Source organism: Hipposideros armiger, unplaced genomic scaffold (assembly GCF_001890085.2).
Source record: "Hipposideros armiger isolate ML-2016 unplaced genomic scaffold, ASM189008v1 scaffold_29, whole genome shotgun sequence".
Lineage (NCBI taxonomy): Eukaryota > Metazoa > Chordata > Mammalia > Chiroptera > Hipposideridae > Hipposideros > Hipposideros armiger.
This window is the reverse complement of record NW_017731379.1, coordinates 1,532,766-1,551,471: the sequence shown is the minus strand read 5'-3', so window position 1 is coordinate 1,551,471 and position 18,706 is coordinate 1,532,766. Positions and strand designations below refer to the sequence as shown.

At 51.4% G+C, this 18,706-nt stretch overlaps 1 protein-coding gene across 10 annotated transcripts in view; it reads right to left on the bottom strand.

The window, feature by feature from the left end:
• The window catches only part of MSI2 (musashi RNA binding protein 2), a 400,159-nt gene that overhangs the window by 65,995 nt on the left and 315,458 nt on the right, over window positions 1–18,706 (bottom strand). For all 10 annotated transcript variants that reach the window (XM_019636623.1, XM_019636622.1, XM_019636616.1 and 7 more), the window contains exon 7: window positions 12,814–12,896. In XM_019636623.1, the coding sequence (XP_019492168.1) occupies window positions 12,814–12,896 (83 nt within the window). The remainder of the gene's footprint in view (window positions 1–12,813; window positions 12,897–18,706) is intronic.

The following is an 18,706-nucleotide window of genomic DNA, read 5'->3' as shown; positions in this document are numbered from 1 at the left end:
CGAGGGAGTCACCTGCTCATGGCTTCTCCATGGCACTCAGTCTTCTCACAATATGGTGGCTGTGTCCCAAGCACAAGCATTTCAAGAGAGCAAGGCAGAAGCTGCAATGCCTAGCCTTGGGATTCACACTGTTACCTCCATCACGTTCTACTGGTTCCACGGGGCCAGCCTCGATTTGGTGTGGGAGGGGAACACATGAGGGGGTGAATACCAGGAGGCCTAGATCACAGTGGCCATTTTTGGAGACTGACTCCCACATGAGATCAGTGAAGAGCAGTGAGCAGACAGGACAGTGGGGAGCATTCCTCCCGCCCTTAGCATCTGGCTGGCTGGGTCCTGGGGCAGTGAGCACCGAGGGCTGCCTTTGCCTTGAGGCATAAGGCAGAGCATGGGAGCACCCCTCCCAGGGCAGCCCCAGAGAGGCTTGCATGGCTCCCCAGGTCAACAGATGCAAAATGGAAGTGGTTCTCCTGGTGATCAGAGCTCTTGCTCCAGCTGTTTCAGCACCACCCCAAGACCCCCATTTATAATAAACGCGCCCCACCACCCACGCCAAAGTGCTCTCGCTAGGGCAGCCCTGGGTGGGGGCAGAGCCTGAGGAGCAAACATCTCCCACCAAGTCTTGGTCCTTGAATCTCAATTGACTGTTCAGACCCCACTTCGGCAGCTTCTCACGACGGCTGCCATTGCTACGGCTTCAAATGGTACCGAAAACAAGCAGTCTGGTTGGAGGGGCGAGAGATGTAGCAGGAAATGCCATTTGGGTTTGTGCTTGCAAGAAGCCTCAGAGAAGACTGTGACCATCTTCTCGCGCTGGGAAGAGGAGGTCTCCTATTTTCAAGTTTCACAGCGGGCAAAGCCAAGAAACAGCCTCCCATTAAGGGTCAGAGGCCAATCCCGCAAAGGTAGATGGGGTTGCCTTCAAAATCTCAATCTCTAAATATGCTGCTTTGCTTAGCAAAGTGGTCTTGGAAGAGAGGGTGTGGCTTCCTTGTCAGCCAATGGTTATGGGCTCAGAAGAATGACCTAGCTGAACCCTCGTCAAGGATGTTCCTTTTCGAGGACGGATCAGAGGCCTGATATGAGCTTGCACGTGTGCTCTCTCACCACTCTGTGCCGGCTGCTTGTTGGGGTGGGTGCCTCTTCCAATCAGGGTCCAGAGCAATTCAGCAAGGGTTGTTTCTAATTTTTTATTTATAAATAATTTCAAACTTACAGAAAAATGGCAAGGATAGTAAAAAGGCCACCTGTACATCCTTGACCCAGGTTGCCCTGTTATATCAGTTTGTCACTTTTGCTTTATCAATTTGTACATTCCACAGGTCTAGGTCTAGTCTAGGTCTGTGATTTTCTTTTCCCCCCTGAACTATTTGAGAGCGAGTTGCATATGTTATGGTATGTATTTCCTAAACATAAAGACATTTTCTTACATAACCACAGTACAGTTATAAACCTCAGGACATTTAACATTGACACAGCACATTTATCTACTCCAGCTTCTGTACTCCCATTTTGTCAGTGCACCCAGTAATGCCCTTTATCACGACCTACGCATCTTCTAGGACAGGAAACTGAAGCCCAGGTACTTCAGACACCTCACCGATGGTTGCAGACACAGTCCATGTGTGGCAGGGCTGGGTTTGAGCCCAGGTTTGCCTAATGCTATGGTGCATACCAGGGCACCGGGTCCTGTGCCACACCCGGGGGTGGGGTGGGGTGGGGTGGGGGACGACTCTTGGCATTGGCTTTCGGAGAAGGTGCTAGGACATCCGTGGGCACACTTCCCTGCCACCATTCTGAGTGGCTGCCCCCACCCAACTGGCCTGCAGCCCTTGCTGAGGCAAGCTCCCTGCTGGGCACCTTTTGGAAGAGCAAGAGGCTGGCAGTCTGAGGAGGATGCCAACCAGGGTCTGGGAAGTGAAAAGGCTTTTGTTCATTCCTGGTTTCTACACAAACGGCCCTAGTCAGCACGCCCCCAGGGCCGGGAGGGAAACCAGACCCCACCTCGGTCTGGGGAAACCCAAGCCCTGTGCCTGGGGCCTTGATTTACAGCCCAGGACAAGGAAACTCTTGTGTGGCCTGAAGAGGCCAGTGTTTGTAGCTTCACTTCTCACCCCCAACAGGTCATGTTAGAAATGGTTTGCTCCTCTAGGGGAGGATAAAATCCACAGCTGCTCAGAAAGATCAACCTGGACTGTCTGGCTGGTAGGAAGGGAGGGGAAACAGAGAGCCAGGCAAGTGGCTTCCTTGGTGGGCGCCGTCCTTCTGGGGAGCTTTCTGAAAGACACAGAGACCTGACCTGGTCTTGCCCCAAGATCAGCTCCTCCTTTGACTCAAGCTGCTGCTGCTCAGCCAGGTTCTGGTAGTTTCCAGGCCAACACTGCTTCTCTGAAGCCCCAAACTGACCATCTCCTCTGGCTGTTAGGCTCTGAGCGCCTTTCAGGGAGACAAAGGGAAGAGGGGGTGATGTTCCAGTGTAAAGACTCAGGGGTCCTGCCTGGAGCCCAGGAGCCACCCAGACCTCTCCAGGAGGGCAGGAGGGGTGAGCTGTACCCCAGAAACCACACACACAGTTCCCTGATTGGCCTGCGCCATCCCATGGGCCACAGTCTTTCTTCCTCCTGCCCACTGCTCTCGCCTGCTCTCTCTGCCAGTCACAAGCGTTTCTGGAAACGAGGAAGACAGAACCCTTCATGGGGCTTTTGCAGGTTCATAACCAAGATTCAGAGAGGACCTTCCCTCAAGGAGCCTGCAGAGCAAGGAAGACAAACACAGGTGACCTCCTCGGTGAGGAACCGAGTCTCTGCTGTCCTTAAGAGCATGGCCGGCACAGAACGTGCTAGAGACCACGCAGGCTGCTGCACAATGAAGACGAGGGGCCGTTTGTTCAACAATATCCAAGAGTTCCAAGATGGCATCAGCAGAGCACTAAACCAGTGAGGACCTTCCTGAGTGCAGGGCCTGCAACAGCTGCTCTAGTGGCACACCCAGGAAGCCGGCTGTGCTCAAGGCAGTTGTTGAATGAGGGTTGAAGAAAGAGTCCGATAAATACCAAGGTGCGGGATGACAAGCACATGAACAGCCCACTTAAGAGAGGCAGAGAGGGCCTGCAGAGGGAAGGCGGGACCCAGGCTTCCTCAATGTGGAGCTCACACCCGAAACGGACCTGCCGGGACTCTCTCCCTGAAGTGACCTTCAGAAAGTCAGGTCGCCTCTTCTTGGTTCTTAACGTCAATTCCAGGGTTTCCATGCTACTGAGCCACTCTATGTATCCACAGTCAGAGGCAGGAGGGACTCATAACCAGCATGAGTGCGTGGCTACGTGAGGACACGGCCTGAGACCCCATCATGGGCGGTGGTAGCAATCACACCCCGGAAATCCTGACAGCAGCAATGGCAAGACCCAGCCCTTGATTCCAGCAGGGGAGGGTGCCTAGCTATCCTGCCATACCTGCCCCTCACCAGTGCCAGCCCTTCTGCCCTCTGCGAGCTCAGAGAGGCCTCTCAGCGGGGCACTGTCAATTCTGGAAGTGAGCAGAAGGGAGTTCTATGTTCCGTTCCCTCCCTCCTCCCTTCCCCAGACATCTCAATCAGGCACTGTCCTTGAAGACAGGCAGCAGCGCGTGGCCAAGCACCAGAGGGCCCACTTGTACCTGATAACGTATCTTGTTCTATTGCAAAAGGGTCCTCACAGATATGGGACCCCCCGCCCCCACCTCCCTGAAGTCTATGGAAGAAGGGGTTACTGTGCCAACCAAAATGGAAATGCCAGCTTAGGCAGGTGACGGCAGCCAGCAGAAACGTCTACCTTCAAAGGACACATGCTTGCTAGAAACAGCCCCGACCATTAGTGAGAAGCACTGAGAGTCTGGCAGGACATATGATCTTGACTCAGCAGGATTACTCTGGGGAGGAAGGGACATACTGTGCACCGGGCACTCCCCATATGCTAGGCTGTCATGACATCCTCACGTGTGTGTGCACGTGTGTGTACACATATATAATGTATAGGAATACACACCATGACATCTATATGTACTGCATGTAAAGCTCAGTGCATGGCACACTGAAGTCCTTGGAGTCACTGTTCTCAACACCCTCACTAATCAATTCCTCATTTCCTCTGAGTTGGCCTAATTAGCCCCAATGTTACAGTACAAAAGGAAACTCAGGTCCTGAGGAATGATTTGTCTAAGGTCACAAAGCCAGGTCACAGCACCGTCGGGATTCAATCCTAGGTCCCCAAATTCAAAACCCCGTTTGTTCACATCTGGCTGCCCAGGTCCTGCCTTCACAGCCCTTCCCTACCACCCTCAAGGCCCACTCAGGTGCTATTTCTTCCACAAACCCATTCCCAATCCTACTTCCAGAATGACTTTCCCTAACACTTCCAGAATCAATTTCATACACTGTTTCCTCTGCTCAGTGCTTTATTAAAATCAGCGATGGCAAAGTGAAAGAAGTCATAAACCAATACTATCAGTACCTCCTATTTAGCAGGAAGGGGCCGGGTATGGACACACAGATGAATTCATTAAGATGAGGTTCTCTCTCGGAGGTACTGAAAGTCTAGGCAAGGCGTGGAGAGGAGCTGGCCCGCAGCACCATCCGAGACACATGACTGCAGCCTCCCACCCCACCTGACCCCAGGGCAGGGGTCTTGTCCCACCCACAGCAGTCCCATCTAGAGGCTAAGGCTCCTGGCTTTAAACTGCTGCTCCTGACTTTTCTGTGCCTCAATTTTCTCATCTGTAAAACAGTAACACAGTGCCTACCTACCCCACAGGGCTGTAGGGAGCTAATAAATTAAACGAGCTAATCCTTTAAGTGCTGGATATACACAGGGTGCCAAAAAAAATGGATACATATTTTAAAAAAGAAAAAAAAACTGTATAGAATTGTAATATTCAATAGATACCGGCGACAAAAGATGAATACGAGTCATGTATACGCATTTTTTGGCATCCTGGCAGTTGGTTGGGTCACACTTTACTGTCCTCCACACGGAGCCTAGATGAGCACCTTTGAAGGTGATAAAGCCAGTTCACATCTGTGCTGACGTAAATCCCAAAAAGACTGGGGAGCAGAGAGGAGAGAGAAAGTGGCTGCCACCCTCCAACCCACAGATTCCAGGCATGCGGCCGCTGACTCTCCCCCTAACCTCCCCCAACTGCCAGCCAGGTAGAGCCCCATCTTCCTGCTTTCATCAGCAAGGTGTGCAAAGGAAGCTGCACAGGCTGCACTATTTGGGGAAAAAGCTGACGGTGGCAGCAACAGCTGTTCTCCTTTTCCTTTCTGGGAACCTGCAAGGACATTTCAAAGTGAAAAGGAATATCAGCCTCCAGCAGGTGCCCAAATTCTGCCACCAGGCTGAGCGCTTCCCCCAGACCAGGGTGGGCTCTGCCAGAGACCTTGCACAGATGGGGCCTCGCTTAATTTCTCTATTTAAAAGAGAAGAAAAGGCATGGCTTGAGCATTAGCTTGCGCTTCCCTAGGCTGTCAGGCAAACAGCAGCTGAGCAAAGTCAAAGGGAGAACAGGCCCCAGAGAAGGGGTGTGGAGAGAGGGGAGCAGCCTCTTTGGGTGGTCTCCGTCCCCCCTCCTGTGGGTGGTGTGCAGGGGATGCAGGGGGCAGCACACGCGGAAAAGCCCAGAGTTGAGGGGCAGCTAGATACTGAGAAGGATGCTCCGCTCTCCCCGCCCCCCTGCAGTGACCTCACCAGAGGACAGATGAAGGACAAAGGAGCCAGAACTAGGAGACCGGGAGGCCACCTCCCCACCGGGCACATTACTTCTCCCTAAACAGCAACAAACACTCCCCCCGCCCCTTCCCCGCCTGCCCGCTGCCGCTGTCCTCACCTTCCCCAACACGCGAATCCCTCTGCCCGCATTAACAGAGCCGGTACATAAACAACTTACACACAAACAACTTGTGTGCCAGTGCACGATGGGGTGGGGGAGACCCAGGGCCTCTCCTCCACGTAAACACAAGCTTCATTTATTAAGTGCCTCTCTGGCATTTCCTCTTTTTTTTTTTTGCCTTCATCCTGCTTGTTTAATATTGCATTTGACATTCTCATTTTATAAATGGTAACAGAAGCAGAATGGATGGCTAAAATTAGCTTACGAGTGAGAATGATGCTACAAATAGGAGGGTGAACACAGAAGCCTAGTTAATTCCACCCACATTATCCACCCCGCCCCCTCCACTTTTGGGCTGGTTCCCGACCCAGGTCTCAGTTGGGCTGAGGAGGAGCAGCCTAAGGGAAAGGATGCGTGCGCAGTCACTGGGGTACCCTGCCAGGTGGCAGCACCCCATGCCCACCCTATCGCCTGGCCCGGCACGGCGGCCCCGAGTCCCAGAGGCCAACCCAGGACACTCCTGCTCGCTTGTCCTAATCCCTCCCAGAAGGCCTGGCTCCAGGGTTAATCCCCCAGGGTGCCCTGGGCTGAGGGCCTGAGATCTCACCAGGCTTTGCTCTTAGAAGTGGGGTTTTCAGAACCTCCCCCAAGGATGATTCAGCTGAAGGGCCTGAGTCAGCTCCCCTGGGGTCTAGAAAATCTGTGGGTCCCTTCTGCTCTGCTCTGCAGGCTGAGCCTTCGTCTCTCCTTGGGACCACCTCCCAGCCACAGCATCGAGTGCTCACCTCATGCACCCCTCTCTTCCCCAGAGACACACACCTGCATTTTACTGACTTGTAATCTGTCCAGGGCCACCTTACCTTATGATTATGTATTTGTTCAATAAAACGATTCTAGGAATAATGATAGTGATGATGATGATGATGATGATAATAATAGTAAAAAAACCAACCCTATCCCTTTGATAGAGTGTGCTACAGCCTGGTAAAAACCCTCCCAAGTCTCACGTCCCAGCCCTCTGTGAGGCAGGTGCCACCATTACCTGGTCTTACAGAGATGGGAGAACAGAAGCTAAGTAACTTGCCCAAGAGCACAAAGCAGAGCCAGGAGGAGCACTGCAGGGCATTCAGCAGGGAGAGGTTTGTGGCACCTCTGCTGGGACGGTGGCTTGGGTCAACAGTGCACCACTAGGACCATTCCTGCACTCCCCACCTGTTCAGGGCTCTGGGGCCCCTCAAAGCATGAAGGCGCTGACCCTTTCCACCGGGCGGTGTCCTAAACCCCAGCGTCTGTTTGGGGCACCCCCACCTCCACACTCTGCCTCTGACTAGTAAAAAGCTGACTCAGTAGTGAACCTGGGTCACCTCTTGGCTAAAAGCCTCTCCTTGGGCCCCTTGAGATAAGCAGACCTCGCCTGCCCTGAGCTACATTAGTTCGGCTGGGAGTCAGAAACTGTTGGGTTGTTGGGAAAGTCATGATGCATTTTTGCAACGAAAAACATAGAAAAAATATGTCATGGCTTTTCTGACAACCCAATATAGAGTCCATGGGCCGAATCCAGCTTCTGCTTATTTTTGTAAAAAAGCTTTTGTTTGAATGTAGCCAAGCCCACCTGTTTATATACCGTCAGTGGCTGCTTTTGCACTATGATAGCAGAGTTAGTAGTTGTGACAGACTGTAGGGCCCTCAAAGACTAAAATCTTTACTCTCGGGCCCTTTACAAATAGTTTATTGGCTCCTAGCTTTAGACATGCAGCTACCAAGGAGGTTTTCTGGAGGGCTGATTCCTTCAAGGCTGAGGGGTTCTAGAACCCACAGCAGAGCAGGTGAAGACTCCCCAGGGTCAGGACCCAAACGAGGGCTTTCAATAAGCTGCGAGGGCAACAGGCATCATCCTTCCCATCTTACAGGGAGGAAACGGGTGCAGGCAGCGGGGGTATTTCGGGGTCACAGGATAACCAGAGGTGGATCTGGGATTCAGGCTCGGGTCCCTGTGTTCCAAAGTCCTAGGTGCCCATCCATGACCCAGCAGGTCCCAACTAGGGGGCCTAGTGACATTCGCATGTCACTTGCAGGATCCAGCCCTTCACCCCAGTGGATGTGCCCATACAGGTAGGATCAAAACTCCAAGACATGCATCAGAGGGCAAGGGCATGCCCATATGGGGAGTCCCTGCACTGACAGCCTCCTGGGGGGGGAGACCTGGTCTGTCTGACCTCAAGGGAGTGTGCGGTGGTACCCAGGGCGGGTAAGGGATGGGGGTGTCCTGTGCCAGGCGGCTCATCTGGCTCCGAGCTCTTAGGGGCTCAGTTCCCTCATCTTGGGTCCCTTCCTTCTGACACCGGATGGACGCTTTGACCCACAAGTCCTGCATTCTCTCTCCTTAGCAGGGGTCCTCGCCTCATGCTTCGCAGACTTGAACACGCGCACAAATCACTGGAGATTTCTCAAAATGCAGACTGATTTGGTAGGTCTGGGGTGGGGCCTGAGACTCTGCATTACTAACAACCTTGCAAACTGCTTGGCAATTTACATAAATTTGAACACCTTAAAGGGACAAGGAGAAGGACTATTTAAAGGAATCCTATAGTAATCCTTACAGAAAACAAATAAAAGCCCTTCCTCACATTCACCAATCAAATCAATCCAGATTTTCCCATGAGGAGGTTTGCCTAAGCGGGCAGCAGGGTATAGTGGGAAGAACACGGAGTGGGAGCCGGAACGGCACAGGTTCAAATCCCAGCTCTGCCACTTAGAAAAGCGGGCTGCAAAAGTCCCTTCGCCAATCTGAGCTTGTGTCACCCTCTATAAAATGTGACAACGACCCTGACCTCGGGACAAAAGGAGACCGCGTGTAAACGCCAGTATCTTTCTGTTGAATCAGGAGTGGGAACAGGCTCTACCTGAGGTGCCCTCACCCAGGCACTATTCAAACTGTACCCTAAGTTCTCTTTCTTCATTCCTGCCTCCCTCCTTGCGGCTGTCCCCTGGGAGGCTGCCTAGCACACTAATCAAGCCAGTGTCCCTGCTGCTCAGAGGCTGCTTCAATCAGGGGCACACGGCGGGAGGCATTATTAGCTGCGCCCGTGCCTGGGGTAGTGGAATAGCCAGAGGTGTCCCGCTCTGGAGGGACAGCAGGTGGCTCCACATGTGCACGTGTGTGTTTACTGAGAAAGAGCCGAATTTGGGCTTCACTCTGACCTGTGTCAAGACGGAGGAAGGGGCTGGATCTCGGCTCTCGTGGGTTGGGCCCTGAGCTGGGGGATGGGGGGGATGGCCAGCTTGCCTGCCTGGAGATCCATTGTGCCATCTGGGACCCCTTACACCGAAGCATGGCCCTTCTGCCCAGCTGGGAATCGGGCCCTGAGTGAGCCCAACTCCTTGCCCGTCTCTTAGGAGAATGTGGAACCACCTGGGCCACAACATGGCTGACAAAGGGGCCAGTCAGCGGCCTTGGAAGGCTGTAGACCAGTAAGATGACGTTTGAAGCCCCTTTCAGCCTGGAGAGAGGGAAGAGCCCACTGAGTATAAAACGGGAGCTCTAAATGTTAAGCTTTCGGGACTTGAAATCTGGTGCTACCACTCGCTGACCCTGTGGCCCTGGAGAAGTTGCTGAACCTCTCTCTCTGCCTCACTCTGCTTATCAGTAAAATGGGGACAATAATTAGCACCGACACCAGAGTGGGTGTGATAATCAAATGAGAAGAGGCGCATGCATAAAGCAAGCACTCTGTAGAGCACGTAGTTAGCACTCAGAAACATTTAGCTGTTCGTGGGATCTCTGTGTGGGAGGGTGCCATGTGGGGTCTTTTTGGCCATTCCCCTGCCACCACCCTGGAGGTGACCTTCTTCAGGCAGGGCCTATATGGGGAGGAAGGCAGCGTTCCTATGATCCCAGCTTCCTGAGAAGCACTCAGGCCTGCTGCTGGTTCTCCCAGATGGCAGAGAAGGGCCCTCATTTAAAAAAATGCCCAGGAGATTGGCCAACCAAATCAGATAGGAAATTATGATGTGCCTCACGGTCACACGGTCCCTCGTCTAATCCTTAGTCCTTCCATGATTACTTAGCCTACTGCATGCCAGGCATAGGAGCACTGCATTAAGAATCAGAAGACCTGGATTTGAGTCCTACCTTTGTGACTTATCAGCAGTGAGCCCATTCTTATCTGTGACTAAGAGAAAAACGGTAGCTCCAGGCACGTCTGGGGGCAGTACAGCTAGCTCTCTGTTCCTGCTGAATTCATAAAGAGAGAGTGCGGGGGCTCCAGGAGATGGGTCTTTACAGCTTCACAGCACAGTCCAGTTTACAAAACACTCCCCCGGACATTCTAACAACCGCCTGTGTTCCTGCTTGGCAGTCTCCAAGTTCCCAGTCTTTCTGATCTCTCATTTGAATTCTCTCCATCACACAGTTTAAATTCATTTCCTTTTCTTTGGGCCTTAGAAGTAGAAACCAGTAAGAGAGAGCCCACAGCAATTCAGGATTCAGGGTCCTCTCCCAAAGCCCGTCAGAGGAGGGGAGCTCGCTGAAGAAGTCCTTTGACAACGACAGACGACGAGGGAACCCACGTTTATCAAGCAAGACCCTGCACCGTGCTCCACCTTTGCCCGTGGTGTCTCACCCAGCCCAGCAGTCCCGTGAGGCTGCCATCACAAGCTCAGGGAGGGGACCTACAGATGCCCTTTCTCAGTACCTCTAAATGCTCCCTGGAGCTTGGCACTGGGGGGGGGGGCTGGACTGGGCACCCTGCAGTGATACCTCCCAAGCCTGACTGCGATCCCAACCACTCCGCCCCCACCCCTTCCTCTTGTCCATTTCCATCGTTGCTTCTTCTCTTAAAGAACAGTACCAGCCCCAGATTCAAAAGGAAACAGAAACCCTCACACGATCCAACACAGTTACCTGCACCTGCCACAGTCAGCCTCTACCTGGGTGGAAAAGAAGGCATCACATATGAAATGACTGGGGACAACGGCCACAAAGCTCTCTGGCTTCAAGCCAGCCCACAGGTTACCTTTCTGAGGCTGAAGGTACTTCTGAGTGTCCCCCTGTGTCAACTTGGGGATTCACTCTCCCACCCCCAAGCTCAAACAACTGTCTGCATAGTTCATCTGACAGCCAATAAGCTCAAGAACCAAGCTCCCTCACTACCTGGGTAGCCCCGGGGCAAATCCCCTGGGCCTCAGTTTCCCCACTGGAACAGCGAAGAGAATAAAGCCCTTTCCCATTTGTGTCTCAGGTTCATTTCAAAGCCAGTCAATGGTGAAGGGCTGCACATATGCATTTGAGGCAGCCTACAGCGCAGTCTCTTGTCAGTCTTCATCGGGCCTTCCTGATGAACCATTAAGTCCTGGCAGGACATTGGCATCTGCCAGCGCTCTCGCCTGCCTCTTCCACTCCCCGCTGCCCAGGCAGCCCTCAGTGGAGCCTGTCAATGGCACACCTGGCTGGGATAAACAAGGCACCTTGGGCAATGGGGGCAGGTTTGCTTTTAAGCCCCCTGTCTCTCTAGTTTAAAAAATAGTAAGTAGTAACCTCCAGAAAGAGAGAGGGACCAACCGGAAGGCTCTGAATTTAGAGGGGTGGAGAAAGCCTATGAGGACACCTATGTTATCCCTGCACACTTATCTCCCCTGTAGGATTCTAACGCCTGGGTGGACGCCTCCAACCTGCAGTATGCAAAGAAACAGTATTTTCATTTCAGATGCATATGATGGCTAGGAACAATACCAACAATATTATTTTAGTGCCCTGGGAAAAAATTAGCAAGTCAAATATTGAATCAGGCCTGTAGCACCACATGCTAAGCAGATTGCTTTGATCTTATCCACACTAAAAGCTCTATTATTGAAGTTAAAGTCAGTGAACACATAGCAGACCAATATACAATGAATATCTGAATGCATGTTTCAGAAGCAAGGAATGTTCTGACTAAAGGAAGAAAATATCAAAGTTACAGCAGCGACTGAAACACAAATTTGCCCTCCCTGTTCTTATGGGGCTTGGAGGCTCTGCCGACCAACCAATCAAAATGTTTTGTCTCTGAAGGCACTGCTGATGGCCCTGGAAACATCTGCAGAGCCCCCATTTGTCTGGAACCAACGAGGAAGGGGTTTCTCACCCACCTACCTACTTAATTTGAAGAAAGGAGTTTGAGATGGCAAGCAAGCCAGGGTGCACGGTCTGCACATGGCACGGCGCCCTCTGGTGGCCGTTTCTCTGGGAGGCCCACCTGGCTCCCCAAATTTCCAATGATCAACCTGTTGAGCATGCCAGGCCTGGAAAAGGAGCTTTAAAGAGCCAAAGGAAGGGACAGAAACAGCTGATCATGAGGGTAAAACTATCTGGTTGATCAGGGACGGAAACAGCTGATCATGAGGGTAAAACTATCTGGTTGATCAGATGGGGAGACTGTTAAGTACCCAGCTGGGCTCAAAAAGAGAAATAATTGGGGCAGTAAACTTCATATCTAGGACAGCACTGCCCTCCCCCACTCCCCCTCCACCCCCACCCCATGCCAAGCCAAACAGCAAATGCATATCCCAAGCCAGGGGTTGGTAAACTACAACCTGCCCGCCAAATCTGGGCCCCCTACCGGATTTTGTGCAGTCCAAGAGTTAAGAATGGTTGTTACATTTTTAAATGATAAAAACAGACAGACAGATATTTCGTGACACATGAAAATTACATGAGATTTCAATTTGTGTCCTTGCTCATTCATGAATGTTTTGTCTGTGGATGCTACAACAGCAGAGTGGAGTCGTTGCGACAGTCAGTTGTATGGCCCGCAAAGCTCAACATGCTTCCTATTTGGCCCTTTACGCCTGCCATTCACAAGGTCAGACCCTTCGAGTCCGGTCCCCAAGCCCACCCTGCCCACTCCAGCATGACGACTGAGTGTAGGTGGGGGAAGGGCGGCATCGCATTTCAGAGCAAGCCCTACAAACTTACCATTTTATTATTGATTTCATGGAAATGAATCTCACAGACTTTCTCCACAACGTCTTCATTCTCAAAAGTGACAAAGCCAAATCCTAAAGGAAAAAGGAAAACAAAAATAGAGAGGGGGGTGAGTACAGTTCGGGCCTGTTCGCCTATTTTTCTTTGCTGTGCTCCAGGGGCAACAGGCTCCTGGTTTTGTGGGGGGCGGGACCGGGGTGGACCCTCCGGAAGGGCCCCCAGGTTGAGGCAATGCTTTCTCATTTGTATAGAGCACCCTTCCTTCCAACAGTGAAGAAAAGTTAATGATTTCGCCCACATGCGGTGGGCGTTGTGTGGTTTACATTTGCCCCGAAGCAAACAAGAAATTTACTTGTCTGTTATTTACAAGGGTCAGAGCCCCGCAGCTCTCTGCCCCGCGGCAGGCGGGTGGGCTGCCCAGGGTGGCCAGGAACACTGCGGGGCCACACTTGCCCTTTCTGCGATGGAATGGCCAGCCCTCGGGGTCGGGCTCCAGACGGAGGCGGTTATTTGTCCTTTTCTTCCTGAATGACTTCCTCTAATACCTCATCAGGACATCCTGAGGCCTGGAAGAAACTATTAAAAGTTTCGGGCCTCTGTTCTATGCAGGCATCCTTTTTCTACTGCTGCTTCAAAAGCAGCTACAGATTCGGGGCAGTTTAAGATTGTTTGATGCCTGCTGTCAGCCTGTCAGCTATCCACTGTATTTACTCGGCTGGAGACCGCCTTTGCCAGACGAGCCGTACTGAAGAGTTTTGGCAGGCGACCACTGCTCAGCATCCTGACTTTTCCTCTTGCTACCCTCCTGCCCCTCGCTCTCTTCTCTTCTTGCCCCCAACAGGGTCTCCCGCACGCAGCCCCATCTGTGACCCCACCTGATGAGCGCGGCTTTAACACCCCCTTACAGGGTGGCACCCCACGTCAGATGAAACGCAGCTGCAATGTCAGTACCAACACCACAAAGGAACACAGGCGGAGAGTGCAGACACTCGGAGGGGGAGGCAGCAGGCCTGGGATGTAGTTCGGATTTTACTTCAAGCTTATGTGTCATCCTGGGAAGCTCCTTCCTTCCCTTCTCTGAGGCTCCAGGTTGGCACCTGCCAACTATTGGTGGTGAGCGTGGACACTGGGTCCCACACTTCGGGTCACAACCCCAATCAGAATTCACAAGATGCTGATGTGGACTGAATGTGTGTGTCCTCCCCAAATTCACAGGTTGAAATCCTAACCCTGCAACGTGACGGTGTGGAGGTGGAGCCTCAGGGAGGAGGATTTAGGTCATGAGGGTGGAGGCCTCATGAATGGATCAGTGCTGGCGTTCTCTCTCTGCCATGTGAAGGTACAATGAGAAGACAGCTCTTTGTCACCAGGAAGAGGGCCTTCACCAAAAACTTGACAAGGAAGACACCCTGATCTCAGACTGCCAGCCTCCAGAACTGTGAGAAACAAACTTCTGTTGTTTATAAGCCTCCCTGTCCACGGTACTTTGTAACAGTAGCTCGAACTGGCCAAGGCACTCTCTTCCCCAAGGATAAGTAAGCGCCTGGCTGAACACAAACGAGGACGATGCAACTCAGCATGGCTGTTTCTATATTAGAATAATTGGGGTTTCCTGTCAATGAGTAAAAATCTAGACGCTTCCTTTTCAAGCTTCTGTGTCTATTTTGGGTCCCAGAAACCCAAGGTGGAGAGAGAATCTCTCAAGTCCCCTTTCTACCACCACTGTTTTCTAAGGAACAGCAGAGGACAGGCAACTGATACACTGAGCTCCTACATCCTAGCTCCTGCAGGGTCTAGAAGATTCCTCGGGAAACAGATGCAAAAGGCCACTTCTTGCTCTCAGACCATCTCCAGTAAGACAGAGGGCTAGGACCACCACACAAATGGCAACCATGATCTTTATTATGGTGTATAACTTATTACCACACACCAAATATAATACCAGGCCGATGTTCCCAGTCCACACAGCCCAGTCCATTACAGACATGTAAGACGGAAGGTCAGACATGCCACAGGAAGGGACACAAGTGTTTGCTGCCAGGGCTCAAAGTTGGCAAGTTTCTCCCAGCGTCATCTTGGAGAAGCTGGGTCCTCGCACACAGTAACAGTTTGTCTGACATTAGTTAGGCCTCTCTCCAGGTGTATACAGCCCCCTCTAAACCAGGTCTCTGCAGAGAGCTACAGTGTGTCCTCTGGGTTCCCTCTGCCTGGGCGTCTCCTCTTTGGCTCTTGGTCCCATGTGTTATGTGCAGAGTTGGACGAGAGCCGCTCGTAGGCAGGCTCCAAATGCTTTCTCTTTGGGCTCTGGTGTGTTGGTCCCCATGAAAACCACCAGGTAAACCGCGCAGCCAGGCGGGGACCTGCAGCACAGAGGGGCCCTGCATCATTTTGGTTAGCCCCATCCTTCCTGCTCATCCTCCTAGAGCCCAGATTCTAGCCCAGATCCCCTCAAGAAGGGACTGAATGCAGCACCCTTCAAAAGGTTCTTAGGGGAGGGTGGGTGGTATGGCACAGGATGCGGGAATCTGTTAGCACTGGCTTCAAGGAGGAGGGCAGGGCAGGGGCCTCATTCACTCTGGGTCCCCAGGATGCATAAGCCCTGACACCCAGATAGTGCTGAGTGGCCGATGGCTGAATGAATGACTGAACCAACCATTTCCGGTCCTCTGGGGTCTGAGCATCTTGCTAATCCATCGGCATCACTGCCTCCCGCTTCCTTCTGCATATACAGGCTCCCGCATCATGGAGGATGCAGAGAGCAACAAGACAATATCCCTCTTCTTAAGCAATTCATTCCCTAAAAGGGGTAAGTCAGAGGGTCCCATCAAGGAGAGCATCTCCCCTGTACAGACCTCACCCCTCCCTCATAACCCTCACTTCTAGTTTGTGGGTCACCCTGGGTCTCATGGGTCCCTGAAGGTCACCTCCCTAGTCTGGACCCAAACTCAGGCAACGTATGAATCCTTCAACCAAGACAGGTGAGTTCTTATGGGGAAACTCACTGCGAATTAGGATGAGTGTAATGGGTTGAATAGTGCGCCCCCACCCCCAAATATATCCATGTCCTAACCCCGGGAACCTATGAATATCACCTTATTTGGAAAAAAGCGTTTTTGCAAATGTCATTACTTTCAAGGTCTCAAGAATTAGTGTGGACCCTAAATCCAACGACAGGTGTTCTTATAAGAGAAAGGAGAGGGAGACAGGCGGCAAAGAGGGCAGAGAGGGGAGAAGTCCACGTGAAGACAGAGGCAGAGATTGGAGTGATGCAGCCACCGGACAAGGAATGCATGGAGCCACCAGAAGCTGGGAGAGGCAAGGGAAGGTTGTCTTCTAGAAACTTCGGGGCAGTGTGGCCCTGCCGTCACCTTGATTTCAGACATCTGGCCTCCAGAACTGTGAGAGAATACATTTTTTTGCTGTTTAAAGCCACCAAGTTTGTGGCCATTTCTTAGGGCAGCCACTGGAAATCAATACAGCAAGGTCACAGGCTTTGGACACCCCTACAGAGGCAGGTCACAAACGATCTCCTCCAGCCAGGCCCATCACACGCTTCGGGTAGAAGGCAGGAGAATGAGGATGAGCGAACCAAACCCACCTATGTCATCGGAAAAGAGCATGAAGTCCGTGCCTGTGAAGGGCACCGCTCCACAAGCCAGAGGACAGCCTGCTTTAAAGCAACTGTTTGCTGCTGAGCACATGAACTTGATCCTGGGTAAGTCACCACGGGGGCCATGGGTTGAGTTCACTGCCACGGAAGCTGCTTTTTCTGCTGTAACCCACGCCTTCCTGGCACACTGTGCAAATAAACCACTGTCTGAACTCCAGGCCCAATACCATTCAGAACTCATGCTGCCCCAATTTCCCACTCTGTGCCACCACTCAGGGACAGGAAGAGGTGTGATGGAGCCGGGAGACAGGAATTAAAATTCAAACCGGATAGCAGGAAGGGCAGGGGCAGGGGCAGGCTCAAATTCTGACTCTAATATTCTCCCTGCTGGTTCCTTCCCTACACCCACAGGACTCAAACATTGAGTATCACAAAAATGATTTTCCTGATCAAAGGCGAGAGCCTGGGTTTCAAGCCTATCTACCTTGGATGCATAACAATTCAGCGATGTCAAGACTCATTTGCAGTGCTTTAAAGATCTGTATCGTTTTAACATCTCTGTCTGTTTGGCCCAAATAGAGAAAGCAAACTTGATTATGTCTAAAATATTTATTTATTCCATGTGGAGAAAGCAAAGACGCAGTGAAACACTTAATTATCAATAAATGTTATTCCTTGACATATAAGCATTTTTATCACACACGTGCTGTTATCATTTACAATGAATTAGGAACTCGGTGTGACGAACAACCCCCCAAAATATTGGGTTGTCGGAAAAGTCATGACGTTTTTTTTCTATGTTTTTCGTTGCAAAAATGCGCCATGACTTTCCCGACAACCCAGTAAATTAAACTGAGGTGTAAGGACAAAACAACGGAGTCAGAAATTTGGGAGGGGTAGGGTGGTGGGAGGGGAAAAATCCTTTTTGGCATCAAAATCTTCTTTTTTGCAATTGATTTTTTTACTGGGTGAAACATATGTAACATAAAATTTCCCATTTTAACCATTTTTAAGTGTACAGTTCAGTACAATATTGTGCAACCATCACCGCCATCCATTTCCAGGACCTTTTCACCATCCCACACTGAAATACTGTATGTACCCAGTAAGCAGTAACTCCCCATTCCTTTCTTCCTTCAGTTCCTGATAATCTCTATTCTACCTTCTGTCTCGATGAATTTGCCCATTCTAGGTACCTCATGTAAGTGGAATCATACAGCATGTGTCCTCTTGTGTCTGGTTTATTTCACTTAGCATAATGTTTTCAAGGCATCGTGGCCTTTTGAACAATCTGCTGGGTGTAGAGACTCTACATGAGACCCAGGAAGACTGAGTCTTTCTGAGAAGGGGCAGGAAGAACTGATTACTTCCTTCCCATATTTCCAAAAGGGAGCCCCACAGAGAATCAGAAATGGGGCCTCATGAAAGATCATCAAACTGAGGCATAGCGGCCAGGTAAAAGCAACACATGATTAACCTCGCTCAAAAGACGGAAGGACCAAATAATGTGCTGTGTGCCCCCAGGATAGTCCCTTCACCTCTCTGGGCCAAAAAGAAGCAGGCAGAACCGGGAAAGGGGTGCATGGGGTGAGGGGTGGGGAGGGGGGGTCCCTGCCCAGGCAAGGACTTGGATCCACGGTGCGCCTACGAGGCTCGCACTTTATCCAGAACCTTTGGGGGCCCCCATGAACATCCCAACCCCATGCTCAGTTTCTCATCTCCCTTGGTCCTTAGGGGGCGCCACCCTGGAGCCAGAGAACTCCCCAGGTATTTAAAGTCACTCAAGCCGCCATTCAAAATAGAGAGCAGCCCTAGGGACTGACAGATGGGGGCGGGAGTACAGTGTCAAAGGGTCAAACCTTGGGGGACAACAGGCTAGTTCACCAAAGAAGCCCTCTACCTTGTCATGAGTAAAATGACACCTGTCCGGCCACTCATCAAGTGCCCACCTTAACTCTACCCCATGCTTCTGAGGGGCTCCAGGAGCCAGCAAAACTTGGGACAAAGAAGGTGGTAGGCAGGTTAAGCCCCAACGAAAAGGGATTTAAAAACGGACATAATATGTAGCAGTTAACAGGGAACCTTTAAAAATGAAATTCTATAGCATTCTCCTGAATGAAGCTATTATTGGAAACTAACAGTAAGCTCTATTTAAGAGATAAGCATTTAACAGTCAAGCCCTTTTCCCCTCTTTTATTCAAATGAACAAAACTGAATATTCAACTGAATAATACAAAGCCATAAAACACACACACACACACACACACACACACA